Below are 24,701 nucleotides of genomic sequence, written 5' to 3'. Positions count from 1 at the left end.
CCTTGGTCGTTAAATGAACATAGCGTCACTTACCTGAGTGGGCACAGAAGAGCAATTTGTGAGCCCAAGATCAGCAGTGGGTGGATAGTCAGGGCTGGACAGTGAAGGCCTGGTGTTCTATCTTAAAGAAGCCTAAAAGACTGAAGGGAGTGTCTTTGTTCCGGGAATTTGAGTTTGGGAAATGGAAGTATTTAGAGTGCTTTGGGGAATGATTTAAATGGAGAGAAAGAGAGACGCTCCCATTTTTCTACCCTAGGGTAAAGGCAGAAAAATCAACACGTTTAGCGCCTTTAACTCTCAAGACCTCCGAATTTCCGTCATTATCAAAACAAAACGAAAACAAACAAACAACAAAACAAAACAAACCCAGGTTGTTGTTCCCCTGCTGGGCACGGATCCTTAATGGCGGTAAACCACCAGGGATATGGTACAAGTTGCAGTGTGGCGATCGCATTCTTTAAAAATCTGCTGGTCGAAGAGCGGTGAAAACTGACCTCTGAGTTGGGCAAATCAGCGCGGCAAGCTGCTCCGAGGAGCCTTGGCAAGCCTGCCCGGGAGGGAGAACAGTATGAGCTGCAGTTCCCAAAGTTAGGCTCAGTCCCGCCTGGGAGATTTTCTGGCGTCCCAGAAGGCACCGGGCAGCAGTGGCCCAGGAGCCGGAGGTTTCCCTGATGCCTTCTAAAGACGAGTTTATTGTACTATCTAAAGGACACTAGTAATGGCAAGAGAGGCGCACAGCAGCCAACTCTTCCTCTTACGTGTCCTGCAGACAGCCTTGGGGAGAAGCACATCTTGCAAAGGACAGGATGGGTGCTAGATTTTCTGAGAAAGGTAGGTCCAACATTGAAAGTCCCTGGACCCCAAAGGGGCTCTCTTGCGCTGTCTCCTTGACCCAATCACGCTCAGCATCCAGACTATCTGGGAGGTGCAGGAAAGTGATTTACAGCAAATGTATTTGGTGACAGTGGGAGAGTGTGGCATTTCCTGTATTTGTCTGCTGGTTCCAGGGTAGGCCCTACCGGCACTGAACACGGTCTCTACCCCGCGGTCCCTGGTCGCAGACCTGGACGCCAGGGAAAAGGCCTCCCCAGTCTCTGGGGCGACCATGCTCTGCAAAGCAGCGCTGCCAGGAGGGACGGGGGCGGGGGATAAAGTGGCACAACAGGAAAGCCAGAAGGCCCTTCCCAGTCAGCTTCCTCGCCATAAAAAGCCAGACTCCAGTCGAGGTCCTGACCCCTTCCAAATATACATTCATTCCCTCGCCCATGGCCCGCCACTGCAGTCCGAGGGCTGCGCTGCTTCCTCTCTGGTCAGTCTGGGCCCAGTGCCTCCCTTGGAGCAGTCTGGTGGAGCCTCGGTTTTCTCTGGTGGAGCCTCGGTTTTCAGTGGACTTCCCAAGCCTCCCTCCCAGCTTTTGTGCCTTCGCCCAGACCCGGAGCCTGTGGTTCTCTCCAGTGTCCAGGACAGGGCATATTTTAGCAGTCAGGGCTCTTTTCTTCTGAAGGACAGTACTTCCTCACTACCTCTCCTCTGCTGGGTCTAGGGCTGTGGAGTTTGAAGATGGGTGGTGGGTGAGGTCGGACAGGTGCATCCCTGGGAACCTTTGGTTGGAAGACCCAGTGTTGCACGCTCCCTCCCCCTTCAAGGTCACAGCTAGGAAACCAAGAGTCTCAGAACCTCAGTGAGCTGAGGTGATCAGTAGAGGACCAGCCTTTGGCACCAGCAGGCCTCAGTTCTTCATCAGCAAACAGATGGGTGCACACCAGCCCTGCATACTCTAGCAGGCACCTTGGCCCCAGGAATTCAGAAGCCAGAAGGGCAGCTGGGACTGTGCATTGGCTGGCAGGGTTTGACCCCTTGACCCTGGAAGATGGGCATTTGGGGATTAGGCCTCAGGGCAAGGGGTCAGACTGAGAGATGAGGTTGTCTGCTCAGAGCAGACCCTTTAGTTGGAGGAGAGGAAAGGACTTGAGTGAGGGTGGGTGGGGTGGGACCTTGCAAAGTTCCTGGGTCTCTGGGAGAGAGTCCACTCTGAATACATTTGGAGGGAGGAACCTGTAGGGTGGGGTGGGGAGGGAAGGGCAGAGCAACGCCCTGTAAGGACAGCCAAAGGCTTCAGGGTCCAGTGGCCATAGCCAGGCACAGCCCCTGAATGCTTGTTCCATGTAGCCCAGATGAGCATATGGGCGGCCTAGGGGAGCAGGGGACCTCAAGGCTTAGTCTCCAGTGCTCTCGGAAGACAGTGGGAAGGTAGGGCTTCGGAGGTGGGCTAGCTTCCAGAGCTGCAGTGTGTCTCAGATGTTATTGCTACTTGTGAAAGTTTTCAGTGCTCTTGATGAGGAAAACCTCTAATTTTTGGAGGCACGGATGCCATATTGGGACATGTTGATCTCTTGTAAGACAAGTACACAGGAACACACAATCTTTGTGTAAAACCCGGGTGGAAGCTCTCCCCACCCCTGCTGCCTGCTGAGTAGTTAAGGCTGCAGCAAAGATCCTGGAGACACGAAGGAAGTAAAGTTGGACTAATTGGAACACACTAAACAGACTGCCCGGTTTTATCTCTCAAATATGAAGAAGGTGCCTGAATGCCTTTTTTCCCTTTTGTGGTGGGACTAAAAGTTGTTTTTAAATGATCTATTTAAGGTCTTTTATTTATTTAGTGGTGCCCCGTATAAATCCGCAGCCTATCTGCCAGACAAGTCTTCCACACAGACAGATCCCCGTACCGGGGAATTGTTTTAAAATGAAAGTTTACAGAGCTGCTTCCCGCAGCCAGCTTGAACAACACAGAGAAGACGGCATTCGGCATTCATGTGGAGCCTGTCACCTGACAGCTTCTCTGCGTGCGGGCTTCTGAGACTGGCTTTGGTGAAGGTGATTGCAGGCAAGGAAAAGAAGCCCAGAGCAGTTCTGCTGGCTGCGCCCCTCACCTCACACCTTCCCTTCACTGAAGTGACCTTCTGGTTCTTCTCCCATGGGAATACAGCTTTCCCAAGCTTCCCTTCAGATTGGCAGTCCCAACCCTGCCTGTTCCTGTGCAGTTGCAGAAGCTGATAGGCCTAGCTCACTGTTTCAGAATGAGACAAAGGGCAGATATAGCATAGGCAGGTCTGAAGGCTACTAAACCAGTGGTGCCCTAGTACCCAAGCCCTTGACCTTTCTCTGAAGCACAAATGTGGACTTGCCTCTGGCATAACTGAGAGTACTAATAACTTAACTCTCTTAGTTTTTACAACAGTATCAAGCTTGGAGAGGTGTTATAATACCTAAAATATATACCCAATGCTTGCAGAGCAGGGTGGGTGGGGAGTATGAAGGACACACAGAAATCACTGAAATTAAGATAAGATGGAGGAAACCATTTTATTAGGTCTTGAAGATGCCTACATGAAATTCTTTCAGCCCAGAAAGTTAAAATCTGGAGTGCAAATGCTGTTTTTCTCCTTTTAAACACACACAATCAAGAACCCAAAGGAGCCCCCAACAGTGGCTGAGAGGGTATGAAGGTTGCCATTAAAAAGATTTCTTCTGTCAGAAACCTATGCTCATGCCCATTTAGCTTCACTGGAGTCACACAGACGTTCTTCCTGCCCAGGATTTCTCCTGGTCCACCCTAAGGAGCTCATTATGGCTTTGGGCTAGAAAGCCACAAAACATTGAATTAAACACTGCAGGCCTGCAGGTCTTTGGAATGGCTTTTCCTGGGTGTTGAATGAGGGGCTTAGGTGGTCAGAGGAAGGCGTGTGCATCAAGGCCAAGGAACATGTGCTTAGCCATGAGACCTGTGAGTGCGTGTGATGGGCCAGTAGACTTCTGAGCACGTTTGCACGAATTTGTGTGTGATGGTGTGTGAGACAGCATGTTTGTGAGTGAATCTGTATATGTGAGTGGATGTGTGTTTTAGGTTGTGGGTGACGAAGCATGCCCATGTGTGACAGTGCATGTGTGTATGGCCCACAGGCTTCCTAGTCCTACAAGCCCCACCTCCCAGAGACCATCTGCTTCCAATTAGTAGCATCCCATTTGGGAATAGAAACAGCAGGCTCTTCTTGGGGTGGCTTCTGAGAACCGGGTGGGCCAGCCTGGCTGCCCTACTTCTGCTCCATGGGGGATGAGGCTGACCCAGCCAGCATGTTCTCACAGCATAGAGAGCTCCACAAAGAGCCCTCTCTGCACCAGCCCTGGAGCCCTAGTCCTCCCCCAGATCATAAACCTGCCTGTGAAGACATTCGGAAATAGTTCACCCTCAGTCTCATGCATGTGCAAAGATTGGAATGCCATTCGCTGAAGTTTTATTTTATTTTGCTTGGAAGGGGAGTGAGGGGGAGAAGAGTCCTGACCTAATTTGTTCTAGGCCAAAATACTATTTCATGCAAGAGTGTATACCTGCAAGCAGATCCTTGCTTGCTCTCTGGGGGTGTTTTGTACCTGTACTTAGTGTCTGTCACCTGTAGCTGCACAGTACACAGCTCAAGAATGCAGGCTGTGGTCATAATTCTAACACCTAAATGATAAACTCAGTGAAGCTGGTTCCTGGGTTCTAAGTTTCTTTATCATAATCTCTAATTCACGTTGATGTGGTTGAAGCGTCAGCATAATGTCTGGTATATATTAGGCACTGGATTGAATTAATGAGTCAAAATTCAGTTTAAAAAGTGACCTGGTACCGATGGGAAGAGGTTGGAAATGAATATTGTGCGAAAGACCACAGAAGAGGCTTAGGTTAGGGTAGCCCAGGGGCTTTCACATGTAATGTTCCAACAATATTTACTTACCATCCAGTCTCTTCTTTTAGCCCGTTTCATGAGCCTTTTTCTGAGAGGGTGAGAGCTCGGTGGTTCTAATTAAAATCAGCAGAGACCAACAGGGTATGAGTGCTTCAATTCAGCAGGGGATAGGTGTGTCCAAGGACAGACTTAGCCAGGTGCTCTGCCCAGGGCAGCGCGGGCTAGGGGTCTTCTCAACAGGGGCTTTCCTAAAGGAACCAAGGAATATTTCATTCCCAGCTGTGGATTTTGTTATTGTTTGGGGCCACAAAGTGCCTACATTATAATCTGGAGAATACATACACAAGTAACTCTGTTAGTGCTGGTTCATAGAAACATCTTTTAATAAGAAAAGAGAAAAACAATCTCAAGACTCCAAAATTTAAGTTGTCTAGTGACATAATTTCAAGTAAAATGAATATGTGATTAAAACTTCTTGATTTCCCAAAACCATTCATTGGGGCCTTCGACAAAAGCAAAAGCAGCCTTAGCTCTGGAGTGTCCTGTCCCGGTGCCTACAAACCTGTGGCCCAGCTCTTAGCTGTGGGGACAACACAGGAGGTCCAGGGTCGATGGTCGCAGGAGTGGCTGGACTCTGCATGGTAGGCCATGCCTCGCGAATCTCTGCAGAGGGGCTCAGGCGTTGGGGTTGGTCCTCATGAGCTCCACGTCGGCCTGCACCATCTCCTTCACCAGCTCCTGCGACCCAAGATCCAGGGTGGGCGGTGAGGGCGGAGTTTCTGCCACCCTCTCCAGCAACACCTCCTCCCAGGGCACCCCCCCCCCCCAAAAGTCTCCTGCCTGACCACAGCCCGCCAGCAAGGGCTCACAGCTAAAAGCTGTGGGAACTTGCACTGGAGTCACAACTTACATCAAAGGCAACGCGGGGCTTCCAGTTCAGTTTCTGCTTCGCCTTGGAGCAGTCTCCCTGCAGAAAGTCCTGCGGAGAGAGGGCAGATGAGTTGTGCTTGCCGGTGCTCTGCTGCTACCCCTTTCCCAATCTGTCTCATCAGGTACGGAAGGTCCAGTTTAAGTAGAACATTGTGAGTGAGTGAGCCATCTCCAACTCCTGCCCACCCCGCTAGCCCTACCTTGTCCTAGTGACTCTGATGGAGTGGGTTTTTTTTGTTTTTGTTTTTTGTTTGTTTGTTTTTGTTTTTGACGATATTAAGTTGTCTGGAGAGCTACTGGGAAAACTGTTTCGAATTACTGCACTTCTCGGCAAAGACCAGGGGTAAATCATGCCTGAATGTCCAAGAGACTAAGTTCACTGCAGAAAGGCCATTCCAGGTCCTTGACCCGCAGGACTCCGACCCATCTGCTGGGTCCGGTCCCTAGAACCCACCTTCCTCCAGGTCTGGCCTTAAGTATACTGCCTTTGCTGGGTCCCTGGCACCGGAGTCTCCTGGATTCGGAGTCAGCAGAAACCCCGCCTCCGGTCTCTGGCTTTTGGGACAGCGCAGGCAGGCAGGCAGGCTAGCGAAGGAGCGCCTAGCAGCAGCCTCCTCTCAGCTCAGGCTTTGCTAAGGTGAAGACAGTTCTCTGCCAGCCAGCGGAGCACCCACAAGCTCCTAAACTGAAATTTCCATTTCGCCACAACAATAGAGGATCTGTTATAATCTACTTTTCTTTCTTCCTTAGAAAATGGGGATTTTCTTTCTCGACTCATGGGACAAACACGCAAATCTCAGTCTCAAACACTGTGCATCTGAGACCATGTACTTCTGGTCAGCCCCAGGCTCTTTCTCTAGCTCCTCTCACCTCCAGCTGCTCCTTCAAGGTTGACTTTCTAAGGAGACTGCTGAGCACTGTCTCAGTTCAGGACTGGGCTTTCCCAACATATAAAGCTGAGGTCAAGCCTCCTGGTCGGCTTGCTCAGTTCTGACTTTATGGGGAGGGAAATACGAATATACTCGAGTTTCCTGGATAATCTAGCAAGAGAAGTTCACTTTTTTTCATTCAAGAGGCTCCCTTAGAAGGAAGAAAGGCCACAAACAAGAAAGGGTAGAGATGGAAATCCTGTCTTGGCTGTCACGAAGTTCTTTACTGCAGGTCTCAAGACGGATGGGGATTTCAAGATGAGTTTGGAGGGAAGAGAAGAAGGGAAGGCGGGAGGAAAGGGAACAGACAGAGAAAGCTGTTAGGTCTATCATATGAGGGCATCCTCGGGTGCACGTGCGGAGAGGCACGACAACCAGGGACTGACTGGGAAGGCAGGAGGAAAAAGGAGATTTTATAGTGGTAAGTACTCCAGGAAGATACTCCATTTTAGCTGCACACTATTAGATAACAAGTGGACTCTGAGTGACAGCCACAGATAACCACGCTGCAGTAAAGGCCTCTCCTGAACTTGGCAGGCAAACTTTGTTCTGAACTTCAGATGGGTAGGCCAGAGTGTTAGGTACAGGCCATTTGTGCTTCCCATTGGGTACTCACCTGGGTGTTCTGGGCAAAGGTGGTCTGGATTCCATTTCCCTGCCTAAATCTTTACTCTAGGAGAGGACATTCAGGGACTCTTGTTCTCAATCATCCATTATTGCTTTTTAGGCTTGAATAAATCAAATTCCCAAAGGCTTTGCATTTCACAATATGCTGAAGTACCCACTTCCTCCCCAGAGTGTTAACCAAAGTGAAGCAAGTTATTTCTGCTGGCCTAAAAGCCCATTTCCAGACTCCCCAGGAAAGGTAGAGTACAAGAATTAGTAATTAACATTTTTAGCACAGTGCTACCTGGAGCTGCCAATGTAAGTGGAAAAACAAACCAAGTAATTTATTTCTCTTTACTCTCCCTAAATAAACTTGTATATACTTTTACAATGCTTCTCTTTCAGTGGAAGAGCCACACAAGATATTCCCTTTTCTTCCCCAAAGGAAGCTGTGTAGCTTGGAGGCATGAAGCAATGTCCGCCTGCCCTTCTCTCAATCCTACAGCAGCTTTAGGAGAACATGGTTACTGTTGAATCACATACCACTGGCTGTAAATCAACCAGCACAGCATGGATACAATTCATGGCTGTGAACATACAGTTAAAAAAAGCCCTAAAAGTCAGTTTGGTTTCAAATGATCTCAGTAGGCTTGGGAAAGGGAGCTTTGTATTGTAATTATGTTTCCTGTATTTTTCTACAAGTAGCTCATAATATAAAAACAACCAGGCAACTACAATTAAGGAAAAAGAAAAATGGTTTTCAAAAGCTTAGCAACAGACACTACTAAATACACTGTAAAAGTGTTTCATTGAAACCAGAGACAGGCCCAGCTAAATTTCCCAATTTAGTTTTGAGTCCTCTCTTAGGCTGCAGCCTAGGAGCTTCGTTAGCCTTCTGCCAAAGCTCTGTCTTCCTGAAAGCTAATTAGATCAAGAGGCCTTGGGAAGGGAGAACATGTGGTCCTATCAGAACAAACAGTGGCTCTTCTTGCCAGCTGCCACCAAGTCAACACATGAGCTAGTCAAAATGTTTCTGTCCCTGTTAGGCAAGTGCTCTACCACTGAGTCTCCATCACCCCATCAACTCAGTGTGCTTTGTACTTCACTGTCCTCAGGGAAACAATTTACTAAGCTGGGGGCAGTGTTGCATGTCTTTAATCCCAGCACTCCGAGGCAGAGGCAGAGGCAGGCGGATCTCTGATCTACAGAACAGAGTTCCCGGCCAGCCAGAGCTACACAGAGAAACCCTGTCTCACAAAAATAAATAAGTAAATAAAATCAATAGAAAGGGAAAGAAAAGAAAGATCTTATTTTCTACCATGGGATCTGGCCAATAGTTTGTTCCGTTTGCAAGAGTCCTGGCTCAGGCACACTTCAGGGGTGGCATGGTAAGGCCTGCGTGTGAAGGCACGCAGTGCTGGACAGGAGGGCAGAAAGGAAATGCTCCTTTAAACATCATTTCCTCTGACCTGCAGAGAAGTCAGGGTTGGGAGCTGGACTCCTACAGGGAAGCCCAGAGCTGCTGTGCTCACACATGGCTGTGAGGCGAAAGGCACTCCTTTTATGTTTAAGTCTTTTAAGACATTTGAACTTCCACAGAACTCCTCCAATAGGGCCAAGCAGCTCCTAATGACAAGTGAAAAGAATGAGTTTATGTATACTGCTCTACATTTTGAATTATTTGGTTCTTCACAGGCTTATAGCCACCATGACAACTGAGGCAACACTGGAATTAAAATAATGATTTTATGTAGAGTTTCTATAGGATTTCTAGAAAGAACTTCATGAACTGGGTGGTCTGGAGTTTTTCTGAAAAAACAAAAAACAAAAAACCAGGCAACAAAGGTCTAAAAAAATTCTAAGCATTTTAATGTGAATATGACATTTCCTAAATCTGGCTTCTGGTGTCTTGCCATTTTCACTGTTATTCCTTAGGTGAACTATACAGTTTCAATATGTAATTTATTATTGTCAAATTCAATTAGGCTTAACTAAGCATTTTACAGCAGCTAAACAGCATGAGGAACAGGGAAACACTGCAGAAGAGCTCTCTCCCGCAGACCCCAGCTCCTTTGCCCCTAGGAGTTGTCCTGAAGCTGGATCCCCCAGACACAGTGGCTTTCACCACAATGGAGACGCAGGCATCAGCCTGAGAGAAGGGCGTGTTTTGTTGCAACAAAATCTCAGGCTTTCCTGGCCCTCAGTCTTGCTAGAGTGGATAGATAAAGCGCCAGACCAAGTCCCGGGGAAGTCATTAGGCCAGTTCCTGAGCCCACAGCAGTTAACACAATCCAGCAAAGGAGGGTTTACCCTGCCATTATTGTCTCCTCTAATTAGAGGCCACTTTTGTGAAGATCTCTGGGCTCCCTGTGCATTGCTGTCGAGATAACGAGACACATTTCAACCACACAGGTTACTTTTCTTCTCCTAATGTGATTTTGATTGTTCTTATACAAATTAAGTCCCTTCGGTACACTAAACTGGATCACGCAGGATGACTCCAAGCTCACACCCTCACTTCTTTTTTTCCCCTTCCTCTAAGTTTGATTTGGGGGAAATTATAACATTTAGATTGAATTACAAGTTGGACTGGGTTTCCTCGGCACGTTTGTGGTAAGGTTTGAAGGAACATCTGGTGGAGCAGAGAGACGTGAAGAACATAAGGGCTCTTGGCAGAAATTTCTAATGTACATATTGAAAGACTGATGTTTGAGTGCTATAGACAAGAAGGTGCATAGACGGGTGTGACTAAGGAAAACCTAGCACGATGGAAACCTTGGCTAAACATCTTCAGGAATTTAAGACATGGGGCTGTGAGTGGCACAAAAAATACTCATTTTCCCTTCCTGCTTTTCTTAGAAAAGTGAAATTGAAGACTAGCTTAGGTTCCAAGGGAATAGAAGAATGCCAATGAGTTAGGTCCTTGATCTGACTTTATGCTAATAGAGTGAGGAGGCAAGCTTCCCTCCTAGGGTAAAGCTTCTCTTGGGAAACACAGAACTGCTAAAAACAAAACAAAACAACAGAACCTCTGGGAAGCCTTTGAAGTTGTACTGCACATCCCAATCAAGACTCTAGACAGGCAGGGAGGGGAGGGTGGAGGAAAAGGGAGAAGGAAGCCTGAGGAGCCCCCCACTCCTCCAGCCTGCAATGCTCTTCTGGACGGCCTGTGTAGTTCTAGCTCTCACATGCTGGACTTTACCCAGGGTTTAATCCTACCCAAGGAGAAAGCTAACCTCAGAGCAGTACAACGAGGAGGCTGGGCATTTCCCTCTCCTCCCCGGACTGCTTTAGAATAGCAGAGATTGAAGTCAACCGCCAGGCCTCTCCTTTAATGACAAGGGGTGATAAGAGACAAGGAGAAAACAGCAGGTTGTCTTGTCTGTTCAGGAAGTGGGCTCAGGGGACTGTCCATCCAGCAGGGCTGACAGAGTGCCCCAGAGCTAAACTGATACTGCTTAGCCAGCCTCACTAAGCACCACTGCAGAGTGTAGCACAGCATGGGACATGAAGCAGAGGAGCAGGCCTGCAAAAGCTGTTCCTAGTCTCTGCACAAAGGAAGGACACTCCAGGCTCATTGGCTTTGGGCAGTCCCGCATGGCCTACACTGAAACCACTGCTTGGAGCTGAGCACTTACCACTGTGCATTCTACTGGTGGGCTCACTCAAGAACCTGTTAGACATGCTGCCTGTTCTTCTGGATGGTGCCTCCTTTTACTGGATCTTTAAGAGCCTAGGATTCCTTCACTGATCCCATTTTTCTGTGAGAGACTATGAAGCAGCTACTAAGAGGTACTAAACAAAGGAAAAGAAACATCCATTTACATGTGGGCCTCACACACATTAAAAAAGGGCTACCACTGTCTAGAAAGTGAATGAGGATGTGTCTTCTTCCCAGTGTATCTATCCATCAAGATATCATGACATACACACATCTTTTCCATTATATTTAAAAAACTAGTTAGCATAAGTAGAGAAATACAGTTAGGCAAAAGGCTCTACAAGTTACACAGACAACGTATTTATCGCTGGTCCTCCAAATCTGTGGACTTCGCATATACAGAATCAAGTAGCCATTGATCAAAAATAACAGAAAGAGAAATGCCTGTCCTGAAGATGTGCAGATGCCGTGTTTGTCACTGTTGCCCAGGGATCCTAACACCTGCTGAGGTGTCTGCACTGCGTTAGACACCAAGTTTCCTAGGATGATTCACTGAGTGTAGGAGGACATGCATAGGTCTGCAAATCATCTTATACAGGGTCTTAAGTTATCTGAGTATTTTAGTGTAAAAGGGGGTCCTGGAACCAATTCTCTGAGGATGTTGAGGGATATTGGGGGGAGTATGGGCTCTCAGATTATTAATTCTCCTTTAGAGTTTTAATGAGTCTTGAGAAAGTTATCTCGGCCAACATGCTTGAGACATGGGTAGATGTCCATTCTCCTCTGTGGACTGGATCACACACACCACAGAATTCACACTAACCAAACTGTAGCATGTCCCTTAGTAGCTTGGAATTCTCCACTACTGCCTGTCTGCCCATTACCCATCACTTACCCACTACAGAGCTTTGACTGAGGCACAGAAATGGGAAGCAACCCAGGAACACTCTTACCAGCCTGTATAACCTTATGGGACCCAGGCATAGCCCATTCCACCAGGCCCATCTGAATGAGCAAACAAAGGAAAGCCTTTCTAAGAAGCAATGCCCAACAGCTTGGGAGAGTTGTATGTTCACAGGTAAAGGTCGAACAGGTTATAGGTGAGACTCTGAGGAGGTCACCTTGCAACATCCAGATTTATCACCCTTCTGTACCTGTTCTATGTCGACAGTTGTAGTCATGGAACAAACTTTTTTTTTTCCCCCTGTTAACATGGGGTTTTGAAGCCTAGTGCTTACAGTAGCATGAATAACAAGGGAAAGTGAATTGAATGACTTACTAGAACTGGAGCCCTCTGATCCTAATTCCTTCACTAAAGTTCATCCTAACCAGCTGATGGGGGTGGTGGTGGTGGTGGTGACTCACACTTATAATGTAAGGGCCACTTAATGACAGGGAGATAAGATTGTTAGTGACCTCAGCATTCCAGGCTTCAAAGTCAGCACCATCTTCTTTGAAAATTACTGGCTACTGTTAATAACTGGATCTGGGGTGTAAAGATCTGCCCATGCTAGTGAGAGGTGGCACAAACCCCGAGGAAAGGAGATAAAGCACCTCTAAGTGGACCGATTAGGGACTGTTGTGACATAATTGGCAAGTGGCGCTCTGGACAGAAGATGCAGGCGGCATTTCTTTTGCCACTTAGCACCTTCTGCCCTCAAAGCACTTTGCAGAGTTCAGCTAATTAAACTTGAAGACAGCCACACTCAAGATGCAACTCAGGAGATTTTATATCTGCTTCAGAGGCCTCTTCCTAGAGATGAAAGTTCTCTACAAAGTGTCTTGGAGCTAAAAGCCCAACTCTGTTATCCAGCTTATCTTGAGCCCGCACCCTCTTATCCAGAAAGGCAACTGAGGCCATGGGGCATCCCGGATTGCACAAGACAAAGGCAGTTTTCCTTAAGCTTGCTTCCTTCTTGTTTGTTAAGCAATCTATCATCTTAGAGAAAATCCCTGTCCTTAGTTTGAACACACACCAGAAAGAACATTGTAACTAATACAAATCTCCTTACAGTAAAAACGGGGTTGTTTGTCCTTCAGGTGTTTCTCAACTTATGTAGTATATTGAGGTCTTCTAATTCAAGAAATCTCTCTTCAGTAACTTACCTATTTACCCACCTTTTGCCTCCTCCCCCTTTCCACTAAACTAGATGGAAATGACTTCAGAGGGCCGTGGCCACATGTTCCAGCATCACTTCCCCAGCAACTTCTTAGGATACTTGAGGGTTAGTGGCATAGACTAGGGTGACTAGCACACAAGACCCTGCATTTGGCTGCTTCCTCAAGGAGCTTCTTGAGGAAAAACTTCAACAACTACCTGGCATTTGTGAGTTTCTTAAGGGACACAGAGGAAAGATGAGCATTAGTACAGATCCTTAGGTTTTTCACAGTTTGACTTCCTCGTGGTTGTTTCCCCACCATCAAGGCTAAGAAACATTCAGCAGGCTATGGGGATCTATACTGCATGGCCACCTGTTACTCTTCCTTTCATTTTTCCTTGAGAAGAACAGAATCCCTGTGTCTATCTGGAGAGATAGTTCAGACAGATGTCATGAAGCCATCTAGTGGCAGAGGCTTGGACTAGAAAGGCAGCATTTCTGATTTGTAGTCTGGCAGTCAAAATGTTCAAAGGACCAAGCCCTCCAAGGAAAACAGTGTACTTAAGCCACATTAATGTGAGAGGCAAAGAGCCTTCTAACTAATGTGTCAGCGTATGATGATGTCAGTATATGCCCATGGTGACTAGAGGTTGACAGAAATGCAGCCACTGTGTAACTCAATGAACATGTTGTTAGAGAACAAACTCAGCCACGGTGATGGAACACGAGTAGTGGTCAAAGGGAGGATTCTGACTGGCAAGATGCAGAAGGAGACCTTGGGGGGGAATTAAATGAATGTTCCCTAGGTGGACAGAAGCATGTTACAGGAGCCCTGCTTTTGTCAGAACTTATCCAACTGCAGTTAACATCTATGCATTTCATGATGAATTTTATCTAAAAAAAAAAAAGTTCTTAAACATTACTAAGAACACAGAGATATCACTGGAGGGAACTGGACTCCTGTCCAGGGCTCAATGAACTCAGCTGTTTCTGAGCATCTCTGAGTATTAGGTTCTAAATCTATAAAACTGAGATAAACATTGTCTATGCTACAGGATGGCTGTAAGACTCCAAGGCTTCATATAAACAGCTGATTGTACCAGATTTCTCACCTTGAAGTGCTGGAGATCAAGCCTAGGGCCTCATTCATGCTAGGGAAGCAAGTATTCCACTCTAGAGACACCCAATCCTTGTTTCATTGTTAGGCTTGGGGTCTTTGCTGAACAGTTCTACCCAGGATTTTGCACTCTGTTTTCTCTAGTTATTGCCCACATTCTGCAACTTTGTGGTCTGTTACCAGACACTGATTCTGCCAGGCACTGGGGAAGCAACTGTGGCTAAGACAAGGCCTTGGCTGTCATGGCACCTGTGTTGGGTTGGGGAGTGTGATGACAAGGCTGTAGAGGTGTGGACTTGACAAGAGTGGGACAACCCCGATGGCTAAGGGACATTCTAAAGAGTAACATTTGATTAGAGACCTGAATGGTAAGAAAAGATGGGGGTAAGAGGGTCTCTTTGGGGTCACCATTGATAAGAAGTACTTTAGGGAGAAGCGCTGTAGCTCTGAGGAGTACAGACCAGGCCATTTCTTGTAGACACACGAACAAGGGAAAGGCAGCTCATGGTGAGGCTATGGAAGGTTAGAAAGACTTGTCATGGATCCCAGACCTTCCTCTGCAGAAGCCATATTGTGCCAAGGCTTTATTCTCTGAACCACACCTGGCTGTCCCTTAGAGTCTAAGCCCGTGGGCCGTGGTTAAAAAACTGGCTGACTTAAGTGATTTAGGCAGAAGCCTGAATTTTTTTTTTTTTGTTTTTTTGGGGGGTGGGGACTTTCAAAAGTATGCCACTGACTTCTAGCTGTTCATATTGATTTATGGAAGAGTTGCTTTTTCTCTCTGTACTAAACTCTTATGCATGTCTTCTGCCTCTTCCAGTCAGCTACTCTTTGATGTTTGTGACCTAACTACTCTGTAGGGGCCAGGTCCTGGCTACTGCAGTGAAGACTCAGCATGATACCCAGATGGCTCTGGGAGGCTAGGGACCTGGGTGCTGTGCTCAGATACCCCCTGGAGTGTGCATTAGCAAGGCTGCCCTTCTCCTGGCCAAATGAGGACAGCAAGAGCTTGGGGCTGAGATGCCTCCACCCTTCACTTCCTTTCTGGCTAGTGGAAAGCAGGAGCCCTGAATACCCCTAGGTAGTTAAGGAGCCTTCTCCCTGACCAGCTCTCACCATATGGTATATGTGTTTGTGTAAGTATATGCATATCTTTGAAAGACCAGAGAAGCAGTCCTTTACCATCCTAGCAATGATAGCAGTGAATCTGGACTTTGCTCTGGGTCCTGAAGAGTTTAAGCACTAGAGGTTTTCAGAGACATCTGTGTATTTTGTCCTAGATGAGAGGGGTCAAAGACAGGAGAGGAGACCAGTTAAGATGTCCAGGCCACAGTGGTGAAAGATGGGGTTCCTAGATGACAGTCGTGGTAGAGTGTGGCCATGGAAAGATAACTGGGGAAGTAGAACACAGAAGACTTATGGATTGATGGGATGCAGATGAGGGAACAAGGATCCTAGATTCTGACTTAAATCAGAACCCTCCCATTCTCTCAAAGGCACTTATGGATTTATAATGCTACAAGACATTCCATTATAGCCTCACTAACTTTATGAGTATCTCTGCTTCAAGGCAACTTCTTATTTCCAGCATTACAGAACCGGAGCTCTCTAAAGATTACATTTGTTAAGTTGTTGATAACCCTTTCTGTCATACTCCATGGGAGCACTTTCTGGTCATGACTTGATATGATGCCAAAGCCCTTGAGTCTACTTATCACCCAGAGAGCAACTCTACTTCCATGAATCCTGGCTACTCATGTGAAAGGAACCGATCTTCTTCTGTGATCTGCGCTGGTGGACAGGTGAGGAAAGGGTTAAGCCAAGCTGTGTCTACTGTGCTCTACCAACACGTCCTACTTTTATTCCCCACTTGCAGCAAGAGGAAGTCCGAGAGGTGGCCTTTCACATGACATCATAAAAGCCTGATTTATCGCCAGCCACCAAACATCTAGAAAATCATAACATCCTTTCAGGAAAATGCAGTGGAAAATAATCAGGCTGGCTTTGATGAAAGCTTTGGTGGGGACTCCAAGTGTGACACCCTGCACAGTCGCCCTTGGCAGGTGCTTTGTTTGCCCTCAGTGCTGGCCTTGCTGACAAGGCCTAGGGTCTGATCTAAATGACAGCCTGTGATGGAGTGTGGCTTCCTGTCCATAGACCAAATAAGTTGGGATCATAGCCTGCCAGCTTGATGAAAACAGCACTTCAGTGTATGTGAATGTACTTTGGAAATGACAGCTCAGTCCAGATGTGAGAAATTATTGACTATGAAAGTATAAAAAAAATCATGCCTTGTTACATAATCCACTGCCATCTCTGAGGAGCATGGCTGCCATACATCCTGTATTGTACCAATGATCTGTTCTCTGTTCTGCCTTTACTGATTTAATTATGATTATTATTTTTTGCTATGCTGGGGATGATCTGAAAACCTCTTGCATGCTATACAAGTGCTCTACTGTGGAGATACTAAGCTCTACGCCTGTCTTTAGGACACAACTCTTCAGTTAGACTTTTTATATTTTTGGTTGTGAGCCTAGCCTTTAACGGCTGAGCCATCTCTCCAGCCCTCAGTTAGACTTTTTAATCTCAAGACGCTTTACCCACAGAATATTTCCAGAGTAGTGTGCCACTGTATCATGCTCTTAATGACAAAGGGCTAAGAGATGATGGGGCAGAGATCTCTCCCTGCCAAATGTCAGAGGATATAAAAGGACAAATGGGTTCCTCATTGCACAGGCTATGCATTCAAGAAAGGGCCAGCTCCATAGTGATTCTCTTGATTAGTTAGTTGGCAAAACTACCAAGCAGGAGCCTCTTGTCTCTGATACATACGATGCGCTCTGCAAATAAACTCAGGAAAGAGCCTAGCATGGTTCTTAAATTCTGACCACATCCACTTTCCAGAGGCCTGTTGGTGAAAAAAGTTGGCCTATCTACACAGAGCAAGGTAGGCTATGGAAGTCTTGGGATCTTGAGTTTTGGGAAGGAAAGCTGCTGTAATGATTTACCCAAGGCCACAAAGGGCTAGTTTGGAATTGAAGGTGGCACAGATGTTACTTTCAATGATAACTCAGCAAGTGCTGCAACACAAAGCCCATGCCCAGATTTAAGGACTCAGAGGGAACATCTCTCTGGCCACCCTAAACATTCCTGAAAGGCTGGTATTGGTGTGGCTCCTTAGGAAGGATGAGCTGTCTGTAGTTGGGGTGCTGAGCTCCAGCTTGACACAGCAGCCACATCAATCATGGGCACACAGGAAGCCTCCAGGAGCCCACCATTATACCTTAGCAAGTTTAGTTTTTTTGTCTTTTTTAAAACTGCTCCATCAGGCCTTTAGTAGGCCTTCCCAGACCATCCACACCTACCTAGGGCTACATGAGGAAGGGTAACACCCTCAACTGCATGCTCTTGGCCTGCTTCCCCTGCATTGCCTGCTCTCAGATCCCTCTCTAACACATGGGGTTGGTATTGATCCCCATCTACTACTGTCAGTTGAAACCCCACAGTGGCTGGGATTTCATGCAGCAGGCCTCATTTTCTTCCATCTGCTGGACTGGTCAGTTCCCAGAACAGAGTCTGAGTCAGAGTGACCAGGGAAGCCAGGTAACTTAGAACATTGTAAGCAGAGGGTAGTGGCTCAAGATGGGTTCTAGCCTGGTTTAGTAGTAAGGGAATCAGGGATCATTTAGAGTCAATACTAATTTATTGGACTTCTCTTTGGTTCTATCTACCCAACCCATTGCATACTCCATGTTGTTTACCCCTGCTAAGAGTCCTACATGGAAGGTAAGGAAACAGGCCCAGCAAATTAGATAACTTGCTCATTTCGACTTGGAATAGGGCCTGGACTCAAATCCAGGCCTGAATGACTACAAGGGTTGGGTCTGCTAGCCTCTATCATGTCTCTCAGGAATCTTCTTTCTGGGACAGTTGAGAATAGTACACAGAGTCATGTGTTCATTCCCCACATAGAAGCTGTGAGTGAGGACAAATTATGTACCCTGAAAAAGAACTTACTAAAGACCCAGACAGAGCTACTGTGATATATACCTATAATCCCAGCACTTAGAAGATAGGGGCAGGAAGACTGAGTTTGAGGTTAAAATGGGCTATACAGAGAATTGCAGGCAAGCTTGGGCCATGCAGTAAGACCCTGTTTCAAAAAAGCAAGGTCTGAGGATATAGCCCAGGGATAGAGAACTTGCTTAGGGAGTAAAGGCTGAATTCTCAACACTAAAAATAAAAAGACAAACATAAAATGAATAGGTTTTCACTCCACAGAGGTCCAGAAAAACTATGGCTGCTAGTAAGCCACTTGTATCAATTAGAATAGGTCCCTAATGGAGATGGAAATCTTAGGGAGAAAGCAAGGCTGGGCTTTATGACATACAGGGCTGAAATTACTGTCTTGAAGAAAGCTTGGGATCTCAAAAGAAAAAATGATTTCATTTCCCCCCAGCCTTAAAGGGCTTGGGAAAGGCTTGGAACCCAACACCCTTTTCATTGAAAAGACTTCAACACAAGAACGAAAGCAAATGGCCTGGATCTTATTTATGCAATTACCATGACCACTCCTAACAGAAATAAATTTCCCCTGAGGATGCAGACTTTTACAGTTTTCAGGGTCTATAGAATGAAGGAGACTGCATTGTCAGGGTCTGTGTACCTAGGCAGTGGTAGAGCAAGTCTGGAGAATGCAAGATAGCTCAAGGCTTCAGCAAAAGCAACTTGATTTTTTTAGCGTGGCCACTGAGAATTCAGATTTAAGAAGAAGGGGTTGCCTTAAATTATCACTACCCTATAGTGACAGCAACAATTACTACAAAGGACCTCCCAATCTATTTTCTCATTGAATCCTGGCAACGTTTGCAACATTCATTCACTCATCCATTCATTTATGCAGCCAGTGGCCATGGATATGTGAGTCTAAGGAGCTCAAAGTCAATGATGGAGACTAACAAGCAGATGGTAATAAGTTACAAGTGTCATGCTCTGGGCAAGGGAAGGAGCAGGGTGATAGAGCCAGAATGACTCTGGCATGCAGGGCAGGGTTTCAACTTGAAGAGGGTACATGAAGAGCAAGGAAATGGACTCTGTAGTAGACAATAACAGTGCCCTGTGTTCATCAAGCTACTTACTGAAGCACATGTAAAAAAAAAAACAATGGCATAACATGTCAAGGACTCCCTCCAGGAAGCTTCCAGGATTTAGGTCCCTTCATGGGAAAAAGAGAAAGGATACACAGACTAATGCAGTGGGGGCACTCAGAAAAAAAATATTTCCTAGGTCTCAAGAGGGCAGTGAAGTATGAGCATGAGTCAGGAGGACAAGGATAAGGTATCTAGGTGCAAGAATGTAATTCAAGGCCCAAGAAGGAATTGCTGTAAGGCCTGGGGGTGGCACAGGGTACAGTGGAGCTCTCCCCTCTTGCAGGGTGGACCTCAGATCCACAACAATTAGCACTCAGCATGGACTTTGTTGCTATTTCTTTCTAAGTGGAATTCCAGTTCTTTCTAGCATTTTCTGGATGACCTGACTCTCAATGGGCCTACAATACAATATGTGCTGATGATAAAGAGGCAAGATAACACAAGTGGCTGATGTGAGCAGATAACTCAAATATCAGCTACTGTATGCATATATCTTTATGGCTTTACCAGAGCCAAGAGAATCAAACTAACTCCCTTGGAATGACACTCAGGCCTTCAAAGCTAGTTTGTGATGCTAGCTTCAAACATCTCTCTATGTAAGCCCTGCAGTTCTAGCAAGCTGCAGCCCCTATAGATATTCACATATAGAGAACTCCTCTAAGCTGGAATCCTCTTCTTCCTACTCATACCTTAACACCATAAAAGCCTACTGATCTGGGGTCAAAGAGACTTTGTTTGAAATTCTAGATTCACCCTTCACTGTAGATTTAACTCATTTGTTCCACTACCCATTTCATGGCATGGATGTTGACTTGTTGAGCACAGCACTTGCCACAGTGTGAGGCCACATATCCAGTTGTCCCCACCCCCATGGCTCCATTTCTAGCCTCAGCCATCTCCCATGCCTACACTCAGTCCCACCTCCTTTCCTGCTATATACTCAACAGAGAAAGCCAAGTCAACAGGGCCATGCCTGTAGGCAACTAGGTAGTCAGTATAATTCTTATGAGCTGTAGGGTGGGCTGTCTCAGGGTGCGGTCTATCTACAGTGAATACATTTTGGCATCCCCATGGCGCTGGACTACTTAGCCAGCAGGTGGTTCATGCCCCTTGTAGTGTCACTTCACAAGCAAAGAGAAACTGGGTAGGACTAAGTACTGCAAGGGAAATTAAATCATGGTGGTCAGGAATGCTGCCTAGGTGATGAGGAAGCAGAGTCTTGGCTGACAGGACGGCAGAACTTCCGTGTAAGAACATGCCATGCACCTAGGGAGGAAGCCCCTTGGGCTGGGCCCTGAGGGTGGGGACTGAGAATCAGAAACATTGAATTTCAGAGTGCCGAGACTCTGATGAGGAAGATGTTATGGGTGATGGTGACTCCAGGGTGAGGTAGTGATTTATGGCTTTGCCAAGACAGATCTGTGAGCTGGGTGTGGTGCTCCATACCTGCTATCCCAACTCTAATGAGGCAGAGGCAGGAAGATAGTGAGTAGGATGCCAGCCTAGTTCACACCGAAAGTTCTGGGCCAGTGACTTTGTCTCAAAAAACAAAAAGTATAAAAATACAGGCTGAGGGAATGACTCAGTAGGAAAAGTGCTAGGAGCACAAACTTGAGGAATGGAGTTCAGATCCCCAGACACAGCTGATTTGGCCATTATAGTTAGTACGCTCCAGGTTTAGTGAGAGACCATCTCAAAAATAAAGTGGAAAGCAATAGAGCAAGACATCTGATGACAACTTCTGGCATAAATACATACATGCAAGGGTGAGCACACACACACACACACACCCTACACACACATGCATGCAAGCACTCACGCATGCACCAAATAAAGACAAAGATAAAACATGCCCCCAAAGAAAACCCCAAACAAACATTATTCCCCAAAACACTTTGGAATAAATTTCTTTCTCTAGACACTTATCATACTCTGCTTGTAGGTGGTCTTGGGGGCCAATGTGAAGAATCCTTATGGTTGAACTCATTTCAGGAGACCTGGGGCCCTAAGACAGTATTCTGTCTGTATGGAGTTCCAAATCCTGGAAGAACTGAGGAGTCACAGGGTTCACCCAGTTCTCACTAATTTCTGTATATCCCATAATTCATTAGGGGCATAAGTCAGGGGGTGATGTTTTCATGTTTCTCAGGAGCAACCCATTCCATGCTACCACTTTAGCAAAGGGAAATGGAGGGAATATGCTCAGCTAACTGATGGAATGCAGAGAGTGCCACAGGAGACCACACCCAGGTCACAGATAGAGCAGGTCTTTCAAGAAAAAGATTTATCTTTTCTTATAGGAAGAAAATACCTCTCAGAAAGTCAGGGTGGTGTCCGGCAAGGAAAGGACCTGCTGGACTCTAGCAGTGGCAGAACCTGAAGGGCCACTTTGATCCTTTCCAGGTGACTCAACTTCCCAATGGGCAGAGATGGAGCTTCTAAGCAGGCACAGAAGGCGGATGTGGGAACAGTCCATTACCCTTCCAGGTAGGTGAGCAACCCTGAGCATCAATCACACTTCAGCAGCTAAGCACCCAATGGCTTGTTTCTCTTGGACAGTTTTCCTCTGTCTCCTATCTCCCTCCCCCTTTGCTTTTAAGTTTTAATTAATTAATTTTTATTACAATTTTTATTTTTAAATTCTATAAACTTTATTATAAAAAACCTTGCAGATAAATAAAAACATACTTATTCTAACGGTATAATAGTTCACTGAGTTATACAGACTTTGGGTCTGGTAAATTTTGGTGTGTGATTTTTTTTGTTCACATGTATTACTTATGTATTTATTTAAATCAGCATTCAAAGTATTAAGTTTCATTATTGTATTTTTCTTTTTTCCTGAGACAAGGTCTCACTATGTAGCCCTGACTGGCCTGAAACTTGCTATGTAGACCATGCTGGTCTCAAACTCACAGAGATCTGCATGCCTCTGCCTCCTGAGTGCTGAGATTAAAGCAGGGATCACCATGCCCATCTCCTCTCATTATGGCATTTTAAAACAAGATCTGTGTTTGTCAATTCCCCTCTTTCCCCCTTTCCTTCCCTGTATCCCTTATATTCTTTTATTCCAGTATTTTTTTTTTGCTTTCATGTCTCATGAAATCCTTCCTCAACATCTTTCCCTTCTCATGGTCTCCTTTCTAGTTTCGTAGTTAAGGTCATCCTGCTTTCTGTCTTCTGCTGGAGAATGAGGTCTCATGGCATGATCCACATTTATAACTGGAGCATCAAGGATGCCCCATAGCTGCTGGTAGTGGGGGTGGAGTCCTCAGCTAGGCTGAATGAATCATAGTCTCTGAAGGCCTCAGGAAGGGCATCCTTAGGTTAGCTGCTTTATGAGGGCAAGGTAGTACCTTACTCAGTTTTGAGCCTATTTGGGGGTATACATATGTATTATAGGGAAAACAGAATCCTCTTTAAAATGAAATCCAGTGTTGGAGAGATGGATCAGCAGTTGAGAGCACTGGCTGGTCTTTCTGAGTACCTGGGGTTCAAGTCCCAGCACCCATCTAGTGGTTCATGGCCATTTAATTCCAGTTCCAGAAGATCTGACACCGTCTTCTGGCCTACTTGGGCACCAGGCATGCATGCATATTGTGCACAGACACAAAACTCATAAGATAAAATAAAAATTAGAATGAAATCCATGTATGCAGAAGCAAATGGAGACCTTACCACAGCTTAGCTTCTCCCTCACCCCAAAGTCTCTTGGTCAGTTGCCCCAACTTCCAGGGATTTCTACATTACTCATTCCTTTATGGTCTCCTTGACATAAATGAAGAAAGTTAGGGTTTCAAAATCTTTTTAAAATATTGACTGAGAGGGAAGGAGAAAAACACTGGCAGAAAGCACTCTTGGGAGATGGAACTTCAAGGACCAGTTCTCCCCAGGAGCACCTGAGGCTCATTCCTGGGTAGGCATCAGGTTGCCTGCTCCTCCAGTTCAGCCTCTGGATACAGCCTCTAGTCAGGCACTCTTACCCAAGGGCCTGCCAGGAAGGCCCTCATCACACCTGAGAGAATAGGTAGACTGTGGCTATGGCCTGTGCTGGCAGCCACTGCTGTGCTGTGCTTACAGGCCTGTGAGCAGCTGCTGCCTCGATGCCTCTACCTGCATATAGATCTGCCTCAACATGGCCCGAGCCTTGTTGCCTTTGCCTTTTGCAAACAGGCCTGATATATGATAGAGAACAGCTAAGATGGCTCCTGATGGGCTTGGGGACACTGCCACTAGTTGTCCTTTGCACTTGCCTTCCTGACTACCTTGTATTTCTACCTCGTTTCTAGGTTCCTTGTTTACATCTCCCCATTCTAGGAGGTAAAGTTCATGCTGGAATGAATCCCTGAGAATCTCTGGTGTGGTGATAGGAGTTGGAACCTATTATACATTACTACTTTTACTGCAGCATCCTAGGTAAGAGCTCTGAGGCCCTCTGTACCCTGACAGGAAACAGCTGGGAGCTAAGTGAAGGCTCAAGGCAACCAAGGTTGTCTTTCTGTGAAACTCTCTCAGGATCCCCTTCATAGTTCCACTACTGGCATTTCCACGCCTGTATCCTATGCTCTGCATCTCTGCACCAGCTAATTCTTCTAGCTGTCTGTGACACTGACTGTTGCCTCATTGTTGTAGATGAGGAATGTGAGGCTGTGTTCTGTCACAGCTCATGAGTGGGGACAAGTGGTGATATGAATACTCCACTGTCCTCTTCTGCCTTTGCTTCCTCAAAGTGACTGAGAGCTCAGGAGGGCAGAGTGTACAGTGAGTTTCTAGTGACTGCTGGTGTCTGGCTCCGCCTCCTGTAAGCAGCAGTTCTAGAAGTCACCAAGCAAGTTTCAGGCACTCTGCAAGTGGGCACCTTCTTGTTCCCAAGCCTCCTTGCCTGATGTCCAGGATCCCAAGTGTCTCGAGATCTCTAGGCTCTTTGCTTTCCCAGCATTTCTTGAGCTGCCCTGACTGGTATCCCCAGTTTTCCCACTGCTCCCCCTTTTCACTTATTCTCCAAGCCCACAGCTCTGTTTGTGGATGTTGGAAAGTCTTAAGGGAACACCTTCCTATCAATGGCTTCAGCTCTTACACCTCCTGAGAACACCACCATCTCTGCCTTCAGTCTCATTTCTCTTAGTGCCAGGCCTGCACTCTTTTCTTGCTTCCCAGCTGCATTCAAAGACATGGCACCCCAAAGTCCCGATGTCTACAGAGGCCTTCATGTAGGATATAAACTGCTCTCATAGTGGCTCTGCATCTCCAGAAAACTTCTGTAGTGTTGGAAATCATTTTGTCACTTATTTGCTGCTTTGTTATTGGCCAGCCAAGACTGTAAACTCTGTGAAGCTACTGTTCATGTTTTGTATCCCTCTATCCTCAGGCAAAGCTTTATACACAACAGGCATTTAACTGCAATTTGCTGACTAGATACAGGGATGACAGTATTAAAACTGATGACAGTATTTCTTCAAACTAAACATCCTAGCTC

The 24,701-nt window shown here is 46.4% G+C and overlaps 1 protein-coding gene across 1 annotated transcript in view; it reads right to left on the bottom strand.

Annotated features, from left to right (window-relative positions):
• Positions 1-5,089: 5,089 nt before the first annotated feature.
• The window catches only part of Gmds (GDP-mannose 4,6-dehydratase), a 584,865-nt gene continuing 565,253 nt past the window's right edge, over positions 5,090-24,701 (bottom strand). Inside the window, exons 10-11 of the mRNA XM_059263223.1 lie at positions 5,641-5,709; positions 5,090-5,468 (exon numbers count right to left, since the gene is read on the bottom strand). Of these exons, the coding sequence (XP_059119206.1) occupies positions 5,406-5,468; positions 5,641-5,709 (132 nt within the window). The 3' untranslated portion in view covers positions 5,090-5,405. The remainder of the gene's footprint in view (positions 5,469-5,640; positions 5,710-24,701) is intronic.

Source organism: Peromyscus eremicus, chromosome 5, assembly GCF_949786415.1.
Source record: "Peromyscus eremicus chromosome 5, PerEre_H2_v1, whole genome shotgun sequence".
NCBI lineage: Eukaryota > Metazoa > Chordata > Mammalia > Rodentia > Cricetidae > Peromyscus > Peromyscus eremicus.
This window is presented reverse-complemented; position numbering and strand designations above follow the sequence as displayed.